Below are 16,434 nucleotides of genomic sequence, written 5' to 3'. Positions count from 1 at the left end.
AGAACAGCAGATAAAAAATTATGTATAAACATCTTGACTAAGATTTTTTTTAAAAATAATTCTTCCCACAAGATTAAAAATAAAGATACGTTTTTATGATTTCTGAAAATGTTGAAGGACAAAATTTGAATTTCATCGTGGAAGGGAAGAGGTGAGGGTAGCTGTATTACACTCATGATAATAATTCTAGAAAAAAAAGAAGAAGAAAAAATGCTTGACCTCTTTTTGTCGAATTCTACAGTAGTGCGTCTGGTCCAAGCAAGAGAAAGCTCTCTGAACTGTGGGATAAAAACAAGAGAATGGACGAGCAATTACAGCTCTGACTCAAGAAATTAATTTACAACGGTTGGTGAAATTGACAATTCATTTGCCCGAGAACAGAATGCACGTGATAAATTCTACAATGAAAAGGAGGTTAGATCATGTTCTTAGTCAGCGATTAATTAATTGTCTCAAGGCATGTTCGGGGCAGGGATTTGAGACAGCGCAGCTGCGAGATTCAGAGAAATATGTGAAAGAAATTTTGGTTGAACGCGGAGCAATAATTTCCAGTAGTTAATTTATATTTCAAGGTGGTATTTTAATATTTTGTCATTTATTTACCAGTGCAAGTGCATTTGTTTGAATCGTTCATTTGAATGAATCCTTAAAAACCGTAAAAGGAAATCGTCAGAAAATGATGAAAAATACAGACATACGGAGAGTTGTAAAATGCAAAGTTCCAAGTAATAGTTCTTGGAAGCCTTTGTTACCATATGTATTCGTTTTAGAATATAAATTCAATAGAAAATTATATTTTAGATATATAGGGAATATTTTATGTTATTTTCTTTTCTTTCTTAAACAGCTGATGAATGTCATTTTATTATTTTTTTAATTAATTAAATAAAACAACAAAATTAAATAATAAAAGAAGATATTTTTATTCAAAAATTCTAGAAAATAAGACTTATTTTCCTACTCGTTTATTTATTCGAAAATATCATGACTTATGAAGGTATGGCAAACAAAAGTGCTTTTTTTTATTATTATTATTAATAATAAGTCAATCCTTGTGTACCACAAAGTACAGCACAAAGCTTACAGAGGTAAATTGAAACAACTACATACATAGAAAAAAAATATGTACATATAAAAATAAGGATAAAAACAACAGGAAAAATAAACAACAAAACTAATTAAAATTTGAAGCAGCAAAGGCAATAAATTTACAGAATGAGAAAAAAGCTATTTTGTGGTCGACCAAAACATGAAGTCGAACATGAAACATGTGGTCGAACAAAACAAAAGTACTTAAGATGGGAAATGCAAATCACAGGTAATTATTTTTCAAGCAAATAACTGAAATTCCTCTAAAATAACGAGTCCTTTCTTTTAGGATATCGGTTGTTATGGATATCGACTAGCAAAACTGTTTCATTTAAACAAGAGTACAAATTATATAAAGCGTTAAGAAATAGCCAATAATGCGCGAAACTCGACAATAAAGATAATATTATGCTAAGAAAATATATTGCTTCAAAAGCATAAGTTCTATGTAATACTTAAATTTTCACTATCGTTTCTTTTTTTCAGAATCGGACTGTTTATTCGCAATCAAAACAAGAAATCAACATTTTTCAACAAGAAATAATTATAAGATTTTTTTTTATTAACGATTCGAGTGAACCAAATTTGTTGATTAATTCGTACAAAATAGCATTTATTGACTTGGTAGAATCTGCATTCATAAATTTCGATCTTAATTATCTAACAGCTTACACGAAAAATTCTATTAAAATTGCACCACTCAGTTTAATCTAAACGGTAAAAATGTTGCAATGCCAACAATCTTGTAATGTTTTGCATCTGATCCAAAAAATAGTGGAATCCATTTTATTAGTAGTGTCAAACTATTAAGCGTCATGAATGCAAAACTAATATTAACTAACAATGAAGATGCTCTTTATATTATTATTTGTAGTCCAATCATTTTAGCATTTTGCTCGGAATAATTTTAAACCAAGGTAGGGTTTTTCTGCAGTTTTCTTCACGGAGATTCTTATGCGATTGTAAATGAATGTCTCAAAATTTTCCAACTTTTTAAGGTATATGATTTCCAAGTTTCTGGAGACGAAGGATTAAACTATATCTTAGCAATCTCAGCATAATTCAGTGACCGTGGAATTTAAATCGGAAAAAATTCATTCCAATTAGGTATAAAGTTTCAAAGATTGTATGGCTGTAATCATCTTAGTTGAGTCCAATATGATTATCTTAAGTTTTCCCCTCTGGCGAGTTGAATTTTTTTACACAGAAAACGATGAGGAGAATGTTTTTTTCTTTTTTTTTTTTAGTTCTTTTTAAATAACTCAAAAAACGCACATGCCATAATACTTTGCTAGAATAAAAGTTGTAGGATACAAACATTTACATAAAATGAATGCCAATATTACACATTTTACTTCAAAAGTATAAGTATTAACCCTTTTAATTTTCAATTTAAAAAAAAATGCTTAATGTCTTTTTTTTTTTTTTTTTTTTTTTTGCGAAAGGAGATGCATACAACAAAATAACTTATCTAAATAAAGATTTTCTCTCTGCGCGCACACACACGAGCACGTGCGCGCGCCTGTGTGTGTGTGTGTTTCTATTATACATGCTCTGATTTTTCTAAATATTCCAACTAGTCATGTATTTTCAGTTACTAAATTTCATTGAACAAAATGCACAATTGTATGAACACATTTTTCTCTCCCGTGGAATTCACAGTGAAAAGTTACACAAATTAAATTTTTTTACGTCCGGTATACTGAAATAATGTCAATAATACTGAATGTCAATGTATACTGAATGTCAATAAATGAAAGTGGTAATCAGCTACAGGATCCTTGCTTTCCCAGGGAAGATGAGGCGCTATGCAAATGATGCAGAAATTGCCATTTTGGTTGACTATTCAAATTACTCTCATGCTGGAATAAGAAAAATCTCCAATCTTCCAAGCTCAACATCTCAAAAAGATGGTGAAGAAAACGTTTCAACTTAACAGCTGGCATCTATACACCATTCGCCAAGTCCATAGACTTGTTACAACAGTTACTTGGTCAACTACACGACCGACGTCTATAATATTAAAGTTGCACTCCACTTCAGGTCATCCTTCTCTTCCGAGAAACGTAATATGGACAGACGAATGTCACTTTAATGAAAAGATTGCCGATAATCTTTCAAAAGATTAATCTTCTAACAGTAAAAATCTGTTAAAAGAGGTTCATCAGCATTTGCAATTATTTATAAAATAAATTGTGGCATTTTTAAAAGCACGTTGATGAGTTATATTATGTTCAACAATGCTCTAAATGGTTACCGATAAATTCAGTTAATTTTGATTCACGTTACATCCGAATTAAAGTATGAATTGCCTTTATCAGAACACGAACTGTGGATCTTTGCGACACATTCAGAAGGCCTGTCTTAATGTTACAAACAATGAACTGGATCGCACATGTATAAGCATTGTTTAAAGAGAGCAGCTTTGCATAAATGTCAAAAAATGCTTTATTATTTTCTCATTCTGCCTTTGGAATAACAGTTTAACATATATATATATTATCTTTGAAATTTATAGCGTAAGACTGATTCAAACACCGGTTAGTAGCCCGGAAAAAAAAAAGATCTAAATCAATAAATTTACCTTGTAATACCTCAGAAAATGTTACATTTTTTGTTCATATAGATGAATGAAGAAAAACATTTTATTCATTGGCATTTATTCGCTATAAAGATTTCATTTTTGTAACTTTTTATTTTTCTAGACTCGACAGAAGTCAAAATATTTCTATACATTTCGATGCTTATTTGATAAAACTTAAAACTTTGCAATTAGTAGTATAAGTCTAATTGCGATAGATAAGGAAATAAAGGCTTGTTACAATTCTTTGAGAGTGCGTGTTAGCTATACCAGAGCGTAAGTGTAGCGTGAAAATTTTTGAAACTTCGCACCTCAATTTTTTATGCATTATTTAATTAACCAAGGTTCAAAATTATGAAGTCCATACAAAATGAGTTAAAACGCAATTTCTGAAGAAAAAAAACATAAAATTAATTATACTAAATCAGTAATAAATATATTTGTCAAATATGGTATTATTTTTCAACTTAAATGGAAAAAGGAATAAAAGATGTATAACTATTATAACTAATTAAAACTAATTATAACTGCACAATAAACAAATACAAAATTTTGCATATACAAGACAAATGTGAGAAAACAAACGGGTGAGTCTCTCCAAAGATTCCAATCCAAAAATAAAATCGTTAATGAAGAAATTCTCATGAATCTAGAGATGTTTCAGCGCGAAAACGCTCTCATTCATTAAGTAATACAATTATGTATTCAGCATGTGTAATGGAGGTAAAAAATATGGGGAAAATAAGAATAATATTAAACAAACTGAGAAAATAAGGAAATAACTGTTCATTGGCTGTTAAAATAATCGTGTGCTGTTCATAAGTAATATCAATTAATTTTCCGTTTAGTTACCAACTTCAGGGTACTCATTTTTGTAGTTCAGCTGAACAACTGTTCATTGTCATCTCATATAGAGAATTGTGATTCTTGCTTACAGATCTTTAGTGTCCAATCAATCATATGCAGTTGCCCAAGACGGTTGAATAGTGTATATTTATAAGACATTATGAGTGTTGATCGAAATTTTTGGAAAGCAGGGGTTGGGCGGGGGGGGGAGTAGTCTTCTGAAACAAACTCTACAATAGCTTCAGGAAAAGATGAGTGTGTGTTAGTGCAGTTTACGCAAATCTTTGAGCACTTGATCCCCATTTTTCTGTAACTGCAAAAAGGATCAATGCGTTTATAGGCAAGATATAGTCATCAAAAGAAACTGTGGAAATAATATTTTGATGTTGGTAGTAACAGCCCAATCAAGTTTGGTAGTTTGCGCCTAAGGTTAGCCGATAAATCTCGTTATCAAGGTACCTGTGGATATGTTCTAAAGCAACACTACGTAGTATAACTCCCAGAATTCAAGTTAATGTGACCAAATTGGAATTGATTCGTCCAAGCCATTTTCTTAAGCCGAAATCTTAATCCATTCATAATATCATCATCATAAGTATCATCTCCATAACGCTAACATGTACTTATTCCCTGCGTACACTATAACAATCGGGTTGGGCGTGTTTATGCATGAAAACTTAAAGTGATTCGCAAAAGTGTTTCATTTATCAAGGATAAGTTGAACAAACTTCTTTTCTAGCCAGTAAAATGTGTCACGATCACTCAGAGGGTAAAGAAATCGAATTGAATTTTTGGTTAAAGAGGTTCGGTTAGTTTTCTTTTCCTAGTTTCAAGATGGAATTTATTAATTTTTTTAGCAGCTTATTTAAACCTTTAGATACAATAATAGCATTTTTGACAATCGAGTAGCCCGCATTTTCCTTAGCTTGCTGAAACCGAAAAATTGTCGCGTTCAACAACTCTCCGTATAATTGTAAGCTAAAAGTCTTCGTTTATTACAATCTTTGAGATTGTTGCCTTTGAAGTAGAGTCATTGTTATTTCCTCCAGTGCAGTGCTCTCTAATAAGTCTAAGATATTCATCTGACTCTGTCCTTGTCACTAGTTACGCACAAAAACGGGAATAGTGGTTCCTTGATTGTATTTTTTGAAGTATATACAGTTCGTTTGCTAGAATTACAGAAAAAAGTTTTTCTTTTTTTTATTGTTTTTTTACCCCTCTAACGTCAATGACTTCTAAATTGCAAAATGCAGGAGGAATCCACCATCAATAATAATGTATTTCGCATTATTATTATTCTCAAATTCCTTTTCTCATTGATTGGGTAGAATAAATCGTAGGAAATAAAACCCGAACACTTTTTTCTCATGCCACATTCATAGAAAAACGACAAAGATTAAAGTGCAAATTCATATGCAAAGTAATTATGTAACTCCAGGTTTGATCTCTTTTCATGAAAACGATTTTACGGGAAAACATTTCCGGAATTTCTTAAAAATCGACTTTTGTTTCGGAGGGATGACATCGTTTGCTTTGTTTAATTTTTCTTGATTTATTTTGTAATACTTAATACTTAATTTATAATAACAAACGAATGCAAAGTTTCATATACCACAACTTCATATTTTTCCTTTTTCCTACAAAAAACGAAAAAGCTGTAACAAATTTGGTAAGTTCATCTGATTTGATATAGTTAGCCTAGTTAGAAGTATGAAAGTTATTTCGTAAGAATCGAAAGCGTTCGTCATAATTTTGAACTGCAGTCAATTAAATTAGTGCAAAAACTTCGAAGGGTTCCTCCTCCGAATCTCCAGACCATGCTGGCCCTATGATACAGCATATATACAAACATTTAAAAGTAAATATTTTTTATGTATAATCTTTGATTAAAAAATTTTTTTCTAGATGCCGGAATTCTTTAGAAAATTGGAAGATCTGATACTTTGTATTTCTGAAGAAAAATGTAGAATGCCACTATTAATTTTAAGCAAATCTTCATCTGATACACCTCTTTGATCTACAACTTTTATACAGGCAATTTTTGAGATTGAATGTGTTGTTTACAAAGTAAAAATGAAAGAAAGAAAATTTCCTTTCCAGCTGATTTCCCTTTTTATTTTCTATCAATCAGCTATATCTCCTCTCCCGAGAAAAAAAAAAAGTTGGGGGAGGTTAAAATATTCATATTAGACCCTAACTGAAATGATTAAATTAATAAAACCTTAGCCATAAATTTATTTCCGATTTAAACTCTATAATCACAGGAAGAAATACTATTTATTAAGTAAGACACAGCGTTTCGAAAAGGTATTTTGCCAAGAGTTATGGAGGTTTCCATTGGTTACTAAAAAACGAATATTTTTTAGAAAAAAGGAGCTTTAAAATCTCGACTATTTCAAAATGTATAATCAGGAGAGAAATGAGAAGGTTGTAAGACAAAAGAAGACTACATAAACAAGCAGAATACATAATCATTACATTTTATATGTATAAACTATTCTACCTATTTTTCAGTACCATTCAAGTGATAATCAATTTCATTATTAGTATTATTATTAAAGCTCTTTTTAATAAAATAATAAATAAAATGAAATAACTCTCCTCTAAATTTTAAAAGATATAAAAGAATATGCACCCGGATTTTTATTTTTATTTTCACGGGTATCACGGGTAGAAATTGATTTTCATTTCAACTGTCATCTAAAACTATGAAATCAGTTGTACGCTTATTTTCACTCGTAGATATTTTACTTTTTAAAATTTTTCTTTCTAGAGCTATAAACGAACAGATTTTACTTTTTTCAGGTTTTAATTGCAAAAACAACTGGCATAATAATACTCAGTAAAGTTATAAATAAAAAAAACACATTACGACTTTTTAAAACAGCTTTAATAGAAAAAAAAATTGTTTATAAATTCTATAAGTTAATTTATGCGACACTAAAAGAAAAAGCGAACGAAACAAAAGGAAATGAAAGATAATATAAAAGAGAAAAAAAAATGGGCAAATTCCTATTTCTATATTTTCGTGAGTGTTTAATGAAATATATATGATGTTTGATATGAGCTTTCATGCAACAAAACAAAAACCAAGCTTCTTTTCTACCCCTTGTTTATCTTTGATGAAAGAAAGCTTCATTTTAATGTTTTAATCAGAAACGTTTTAAATAGTAAACGGTAAAAATAAAAGTAAAAAAAGTTTTACCAAAGAAAAATTCAAAAATGTACATTTAAAAATCCATTTCATTCTTTTTTGGAAAAATAAATACAATATTAAGAAATGCCGATGTAATAGAAAACATTATCAAATAAAAACAAAATTATTTTTCAATAATTAGTTTAGTTTAAAAAAATTTAGAATAAAGAATAAAATGTATAGCCATAAATTTAATTTGTTATTGGCTATTTCTTCCCTTCCATGCTTAAAATCCCGAAAATAATTCGAATTTGGAAAATTAAGATTTATGTCTGGTATTATTTTCTTAGCATTATTAGTTTCAAAGAATAGGATTTCAAAGCAATAATTTATTTAAAAATTATTAGTAAGTTATTTACTTTAAGATAAAAAAAATGAAAAATCATGAATATCATTACTATTTATAGTAAAAATACAAAAAAGGAAATAAATTCGTTAATTAAAAAAAATGGGATGCTGAATATAAATTGAATCTGTCCTTGAATAAGACCGGTCATATAATGACATTGTCCTGAAACAATTAATATCATCGGAAATTAAGAAAAAGTACCTCTTGCGGTAACTGGCAGTTCCCTAAATATCAATATTTTTCATGATTCATTTAAGAGAATAATAAAATATCAGCAATATTGTATTTAAAAACAGTAGAGAGTGCTATAAAAAATAATACTCACATTGTTCATTCAAAGACCATATTCACATTCAACTTACAGTGTCAATCAAATGGAAGCAAACTTAACAAGAAAAAAAAATGATGTGGGGAGGTACTTCTCCATTTTCTAAGAAAAATCACTGAATAAAAGGGTTGCAGGACAACTACACAGCACATACGGAATAGGGCTGTGCAGTTGTTCACTTCTTCAAAGGAATTTTTTGGTTTAGTCCCTACTGCAATCCTCCCCTCCTCTGGCCCCCAACGAAGAAAGTAACTTGAGGGTCATTTGCATCGGTCACCCCCTCCCTATAGCAGAATGAATGATGAACCCTGCAGGGTTACAGGGGAAGGACTGTTCCCTCAAGTCTATTTCTCAAAGGCGACAGGTCCCCACATAGGCGCTGTAAATAGAGGATCCAGTTCTTGCTAAAACGAGTAAGGGGACATGGCAGTTTAGCAAAGGAAGTGGTAAATTTATGGTTGAAAAGGTCGCCGTCTAACGTTTTTATTTATTCATTTTGGTTTGGTGAGCAAGTGCCTCTCCCAATTCTATTCAAACTTTCTTCCAACTTTAGGCGCACTTTTCAAATGTTCAGCTCGAATATTGCAGATGGAATCCTGACAATGTGGCTAAGATAGACTTTTATTTACTACGAAAACAAAATTGATTTTTTTTTTTTTTTTTTTTTTTTTGCATATCCACCCATTTTTAAGTACTACCGTTTACTTTAGTAGTGCTTGTCCGATGTTTCTTTTAACTTAGCCAATACATTACAATTGAAATGATCAATCAGATGCAGCGAGGAAAGAGTTAACCGTTTGACTTCGTCATTTTATCTTTTTTATTAAATGCAAGACTCATCGTACCTTCATTAAGCTGTGAAGATCATTTTAAATGGTAAATTTAAATATATAATAAACTGACTGAAGGGTGACGCATTCATTGCTATTAATGCAGATCGTTCTCATGTTCGATTCCCCCCCTGAGTTTTTGATTGTACAGTTCTTTTGATATGAAGGAAGTCTTTTCGTTTAGCTTCATTTCCAATGGTATTCATTCATGTGCTATAAGTAGCAAAATTATCTATTTTTATTTTAACTTACAGAATAAAATAATAAATAAATACGTTTCACAAAGTCAGAAAATTGAGAAAAATTAATCCTTTATTCTAACTGGGTGTTTATTTTCATTTATAAAATAAATTAAATCTTCTAATACTGTTATCAACATAACTGATTTTTTTTAACTTATTCATTCAGAATCAAATTCATTAATCGGCACACACCAAAAATTAACAGATTATGTGTGTGTGTATCCACTTTGAGAACAACATAAATGAAATAAAAACGATATTTTTGCAACAAAACAAAGCATGAAAGTGCAATATTTTTTGTATAGGAAATGTGTTTTGAATGGCTCACATGAAAAATATTAATTCTCAGTATTCTGTACCGCCTAATAACATTTTTAAATATCAGTTTTAGAAACGAAGTGAAAAATGCTTATGTGAACAACGTGAAAAACAGACATGTCAATGAATGAAGTATTTCAATAACCACTCGTATTAGTTTGACATTCAACACAGTCAGTCTAACAGCAACTAGACACAAAATGGATATTACGTTTCAGAAAAATGGCTATCTAAATTATTACATAAAATTTGTACAATAATAGAGAGTGCATATTCAAACTATATGATATACTATGAACATGAAAGTAAATAAAGTTTTAAAATTTTATTCGAAAAAAATTGCAGTGCTTTAGTCAACAATATGTTCTGCTTAAAAACACAGTCACAGTAAAGAAAATAAAAGAGAAAGTAAAAACAATAACATTTGAGAAAAAAGAAGAGTGAGAAGCAAAAAAAAAAAAAAAAAAGAACAGAAAATTTTCAAAGGTGTAAAATGTGTCTTTCTGTTCGCTTTTATTCATTTTACTTCTTTTTACTGGCCCACAACTAACAAAATAATATTATATTTGGATAAATAAAGCCTTTACAGTATAATGCTACATTTAAGCAATGGTCCATTCTCTATATCCTCTCATTTAAATTTAACTCAATTGTTCCAATAATTTGCTTGCAAAACCAGAACTTAAAAATTATAATGATAAAAACTGAAATCATTTGATACAATTTTTAGCTAAATCGAATTATGTTTCATAATTCAAGTAATATTAAAGATAATTTTTATTTAGTGACTCAATAAAAAAAAATTTTCAGTAAAATAACGAAACAAAACTTCAAGCCTTAGGAGCGAAAATAGATGTTTATACATCCAATGTTACAGAAATGAGCAGAAAACTGCTATAAAATACAAAATATAATAGTGCAAACTGTACAAGAATTCCGTAATTGCTTACTTTAGAAATTAAACTTAAGTAGAAATTACCACAAAAAAATCAAAATTTTATTAAATTTATATTTTAAAAAGGAATTTGTTTATTCAAAAAGAAATAAATAACTAAAAAATAAACTCAATTTTGAGATGAAGGTTTCCAGTGATTGAAAAGAAAACGGGGTAAAATATGAACTATAAAAAATAATTTTAATTCCGTAACAAGAATGAAAAGTGCAAGCGTGAAATATATTTAAAAGTATTTTAAAAAAGTAGCAAAAAAACAAAAAATGCAATAGGAATGAAAATAATACAGGGGGAAAAAAAACTTGTATTTTTAAAAAGTGCTAAAATAGTTTTTATGCTATTTGGCTAATATTTTGGAAAATAAAAAAAAAAACAGCATAATTTCTTTTACTTTCTTAATTAATTAAAATTCTTAAAAAAATAGCTATAAGATGCAGATTCTCAACATTCAGAATAAGTCGGTGACACATTTCGGAACTTAAATCGGTCTGTTCTACCGAGCATCAATACGCAGATAAACAAATAACGCTAAAGACATGCACTAGAGCCTCCTATAAACACAAAATTCTTACAATATCGATTCTACAAAACATGAAGCGAAAGATAGCGACACAAAGTTGGGGTAAACAGGTAATATGTGCAAAATAAAAATTTAATTCCCTTTTTAAATAAAAAAAATTAAGAAGCAATAATCATTGTAATATGAATCAAAAAATAAAATAATGACATTACAATTATTTATTCTTCAAGCGGCTATTGACAGTAGAATGTAAAATAAATGCAGACTGTATTTAGTGATATTTGAACTAGTGAACTGCCTTTGTTAAGATATAGAGAGTCATAGGAACTCATTCCAAAGTATGTAGCACGCTATAACATTGAAGCAATTGAAAAGCCAATATACACATACATATAAATAAAAATATATGTATATATTAAAAACTTCTACGCTTATCACAAGATTTCATGTAGACGAATTTCATCACACAGAAATGCACTGTAAATAAATTTAAACAAAATAAGAACTGTTAAAATAAAAACATCAATTTCTGAATTAAAAAAAATCAAACATTTCTCTGATTCATATTTTGCTTAAATGTTGCTTGCGTAAATTTGAATTATTTGTTCTAATTATTTAATTTTATTTCCTAGGTTTTAATGAATTCGCATGTTACAAACATGAATTATTTCATAGTTCATTATTTCTGCTGTAGATTCAATTGAATATGTTTGTTTATGCATGTATTTACCGTACTTTTAAAAAAGATTAGTAATTTTAATTAACGGAATTATCATTAATGAGTTATTTCTACCTCACGTGTTTCTAAATACAAGTTACCAATAACATGAACAATATAGATACGCAAAAAAAATGACGAAACTCAACAAAACCATTAAAAAAAACAATCTTAAACAGTTAAATAAACGAAGCAGATCTTCACACCATAAACCTGAATTTGCACTAGACGCATTCTATGAAAAAATATGTCCGACATTAAAATATTCTTCTCGATTTACAAAGTTTTTAACATAAATAAGTTCTTATCCTACATAATAGTTTTACTCCAAGTAAAATTACTATAAAAGTTTCATGACACAAATTATTGTTTTCATGGAGAAAAGAGAAAAAATAGCATCTTATTCTCGTAGTGCTGTGTTTTTCCAAGGAAATCGACTGGAATATTGCATGTTTAGAACAATATTTTTTGAGTTACGATAATAGAAGAACAAGATAATATTACACTGAACACAATAGGTGCTTCAAATGCAAAACCTCTGACACTTCAGGTTTTTCACGAAAAATCCATCCACAGACGGTGGCAGATATATATAAATATATTTTTTCCCGCCTAAAATTTTAATGCAAGTACATATACTGAGTTTAACTGAAAACGTAATAGTTCATTATTATTCGAAAACAACACATTAATCGTTAGCGATTTTGTTTCAGGGCATAAAAAGTAAGAAGTCATAAAATTTAATCAGTATTGTAACGAAAATCCTTTTTATTTTTCTCTTGTATTGATAATAGTATAAAAGAGATGTTCCTAAAGAGATTTAAAGTTATGAATGTATTGATTCATTCATTCATTCCGTTCAAGGAATTTAAGAGAATTAATTATCTATAAAATTCTTAAATATAGCCACGAAAAGGTTAAAATCCAGGTATATGCATTTCATCACTCGAAATTAAATAAGAAATAATTATTTTTGAGAAAGAGATAAAATAGATTTTATAAAAATTGTTTGCTGATGTATTCGAATGATCAAAAACATTAAGAAAAGTAAACTTGATGTCAAATTGAAACATTTATAACACATTCATTTATTGTGGGCGTATTCAATCATTAACTAGAAAAGATTCACAATAGACCTTTTTTTGAAAAGATTATCTTACATTTCTTTTTTAAATGTATTCCCGGTTAAAATTGAGTTTGTTTGAATGGGCTTTAAAGTAGCTGCTTATTATCAACGTAAAGTAAACTTTTATTTATTTAATTAAGAAAAGAATTTTAAAACCTCCATTATTATACCTGAAATTTTTCGACGTGTTTCAGGATAGTTGGTTAGGTGGAAGTAAACTGATCAAAATTAAATACTGAGGAATGGAAGAATTATTTCTTTAAAACAAAAGTTAAAACGAGAAAAAAAAACAAAAAAAACGTGTCATTTAAGTTCTTTCATTATCTGCAGTATAATTTATAATAGGATCATAACAATAATTATTACTATTTCGGATGTTATTGCATTTCGGCAATGAAGCCTGTAATACGAAAGACATTCACAAGAAAGAGGTAATTTGCATGGTTCTGATCATTTTCAAACAAAATCTTTTGTAAAAAATTCCAATTAAATACAGTTGAAACTGTTTCTGGTTTGTCACAGATAGAAAGGAAAAGAAAGTGAAAGAAGGAAGAAAGAAACCAAAGTTAAAAAAAGTTTTCCATAAAATTTAAAATACACTTAAAAAAATGGTGGGATTCTAAACATAAATAATTTTTTTTTTAAATGAAATTATTTTGAGTAAAATTGCATTCGTAATGAGTAAAATTCAATAAAAATGCGTTTAAAATGCTGAAATATCATAGCTTTGCACTTGAACTTTAGAGAACAAAGGCTACAATAATTGAAAATACACGCAACTAAATATATCTTACATGTCTTTTCCTCCGCCCCAAACGAACGAGTTTTGAGTGATGCCAGTTTGAGTTGTTTAACTAAGCTTCTGGCTTTACGTAAATGTGAAAGAATGGCAATCTAAGAGAACTTTGCAGCAAATTTAATAAAAAATTATAATTCAAAAGAAAATTTTTACTTTTTACAAAACAGTTAAAACGAATTTAATATTTACTTGCAATAAAATAGTCAACAAAGGGAGCAAGCATAAAATAGACGGTTTGTGTGTTTTTCCTCCCTCCCATTTTTGTTGAATTAACAATTATTTAGGTTATATTAAATTACATAAAATAAATACGTTAAATAAATTAGGTTAATTATAATCGGGCGAGAAATATTTTTTAAACAAACCATTCAATTAATAATAATTATCAAACATATATGTAATTTTTTTTTTTTTTTTTTTTTTTTTTATGTTTTGGCAATGAATTGTATTGAAATTAAAAAGCTCTCGTCATTTTTTTCCCCCTAAGTCGATAATGACCAGAATTTAATACTTTTTTTCATATAATTTTATTTTTAGCATTAGATTTTGTTTGGTAAAAATAATAATACATTTTTAATAAACGGAAAGTATTCAGTGGCGCATATAGACATTTTTATTGTTTGTTTATTTCCTGGAAAATCGTAAGCATCTTAGAATTACTTATTAGTTTAAAAATCTACTTACATGTGTTAATATTACATACAAAAATAGGACATTATAAACTAATGTATCTTCTTTTTCTCTATGCACTTTTTCTGTTGTTATTGTTGTTGATTCGATATAACAATGTATTGCGAGAACATGTGCTTGCTAGAATCGAACGAGTCATAGTAAAGTAATAATAAGTTCATAGTCATAGTTCGGTTGTTGAACACTAAAAAAGTCCAACAACCGAAAATATTCTCTGTTAAAGAAGAAGGCTTAAAACGTGCAAAAAAGAAAAAGTATTGAACAAGCGTATTTATAAAGCATTTGCACTCTGTAATACTGAGTAAAAGACTTAAAATTGGAAGCGGAGGAATCCACTCAAAGATAATGAATATGCTTGATAAATTTCATTTAAAATGATTGTGCTAGAATGAATTTACAAATTTTCCAGCAATTTTGTTTCAGATACCAAAAAGAAAAAAATAGAAATGCACAAACAACATAGCCTCATATAGTAATGAAAGAATATACAAAATATCTAAAAAAAATAAGATTGAGCAAAAAAAAAAAAAAAAAGTAAAAGGGGAGGGAAGATTTTACTATTCTTCTTGCATCACAAAAAGATTGTCCACTCTGCAGTTAGTTACAAGGCTCAAGTTAAAAAAAAAAATTTCCGTTTTTGAAATCGAAGTGTTCCTTATGCTCAGTAAGAGTAATTTTCAAGAATTGCATTTGATTTACACGATATTTAATCGATTTTTGTGCGCTTGTTAAATGACCCAGGACTTGATTTGCTAAATCTTTAGTTATTCCATTTATATGTTAATAGGTCTTCTTTATTTTATTGATCACATATCTAATGCACTCTCGATCCAGTAAAAGTAATGTGACATTGAAATCTCCAGTTTAATTGCCAGCCTCAGCAAAAGAAGATTTTTTAAAGAATGACATTATCTTTAGAGCATGGTTTAGCTCTAACATTTATGCTTATGTTTCTAACGACAAAGTCACAGATTTTCCAATAAATAAATAGCTACATAATATATATATATATACTTACTTCTTCGCCCTCCGTCACCAGACTAGTTTTCAGTTCTGTCAAATTCTCGGACGATCGGTTATCTTCTTCATCCCCTTCCTCTTTAAACACTTTGAGTTCATCCGTAGAGGCAAGGTCGTCTCCGCCACTGGCCGCCCCCACGTGAGGCATGGCGACCTTTTTTTACTACACAAACACAATACTCGAGGGAGGATGACACGAGAAGGACCGAAAAAAAAATCAAAAAGAAGCAACAGGGAGGAAGAAAGCAACTCTCACCCCCTCCTCTGGCAGTTTTAAAAATAACTCGACTCTCTCCCAAGTTCTCTCAGTGCAGCAGACATCGCCCGTTAAGCACATCGAAGATCACGCCGCAGCGCATTGTTTTTTAGGAACACCACAAAAATCGTTCGCGCACAGAACGAAATTGTCTGCTGCTGCCTTTTCGGAAGATCTCGGATCGCACACAACAGTGCACACGCAGCGATCACGGTTAACGTTTGGCCAGGATTCACGTCGACGGCACCCTGCTCCCCCCCTTCTTCAGGGGTTCACTTCCCCGAGCAGCGTTCAGTTTGCGCTCCTCAAGTGCCAACCACAACTTTGCCGGCGAATCGCCAGGCGTCCCGGCTCGGCTGGCCCAATCACAGGCGCGCGAGGTTGCCAAGCGTAAGAAAAAGATAGTTTTACACTTGTTTTCGGTCGCCAAGCCGCCCTGTCGCCAAATTCGGGGAATAGCTGTCACTGACTTGCATCTATCAGTCTGTATCAAAAAGCTTTGAATCGGTGTCGTGACCCGCGACGCGAGAGAGAGTGTAAAACTTATTTGTGCGAGAGAAGCCACTGTTTTGAC

The 16,434-nt window shown here is 29.9% G+C and overlaps 1 protein-coding gene across 5 annotated transcripts in view; it reads right to left on the bottom strand.

Moving 5' to 3' along the window:
* The window catches only part of LOC129962688 (protein pangolin, isoforms A/H/I/S-like), a 262,212-nt gene extending 246,014 nt beyond the window's left edge, over positions 1 to 16,198 (bottom strand). For 3 of the 5 annotated variants that reach the window (XM_056076604.1, XM_056076603.1, XM_056076607.1), the window contains exon 1: positions 15,603 to 16,198. In XM_056076604.1, the coding sequence (XP_055932579.1) occupies positions 15,603 to 15,752 (150 nt within the window). In that variant the 5' untranslated portion in view covers positions 15,753 to 16,198. The remainder of the gene's footprint in view (positions 1 to 15,602) is intronic. The other 2 variants (XM_056076602.1, XM_056076606.1) reach the window with 1 other exon arrangement.
* Between the last annotated feature and the right edge of the window lie 236 nt (positions 16,199 to 16,434).

This window comes from Argiope bruennichi, chromosome 3 (assembly GCF_947563725.1).
Source record: "Argiope bruennichi chromosome 3, qqArgBrue1.1, whole genome shotgun sequence".
Classification (NCBI taxonomy): domain Eukaryota; kingdom Metazoa; phylum Arthropoda; class Arachnida; order Araneae; family Araneidae; genus Argiope; species Argiope bruennichi.
Note: the sequence above shows the minus strand (reverse complement) of the source record. Positions and strands in the feature narration are given on the sequence as shown.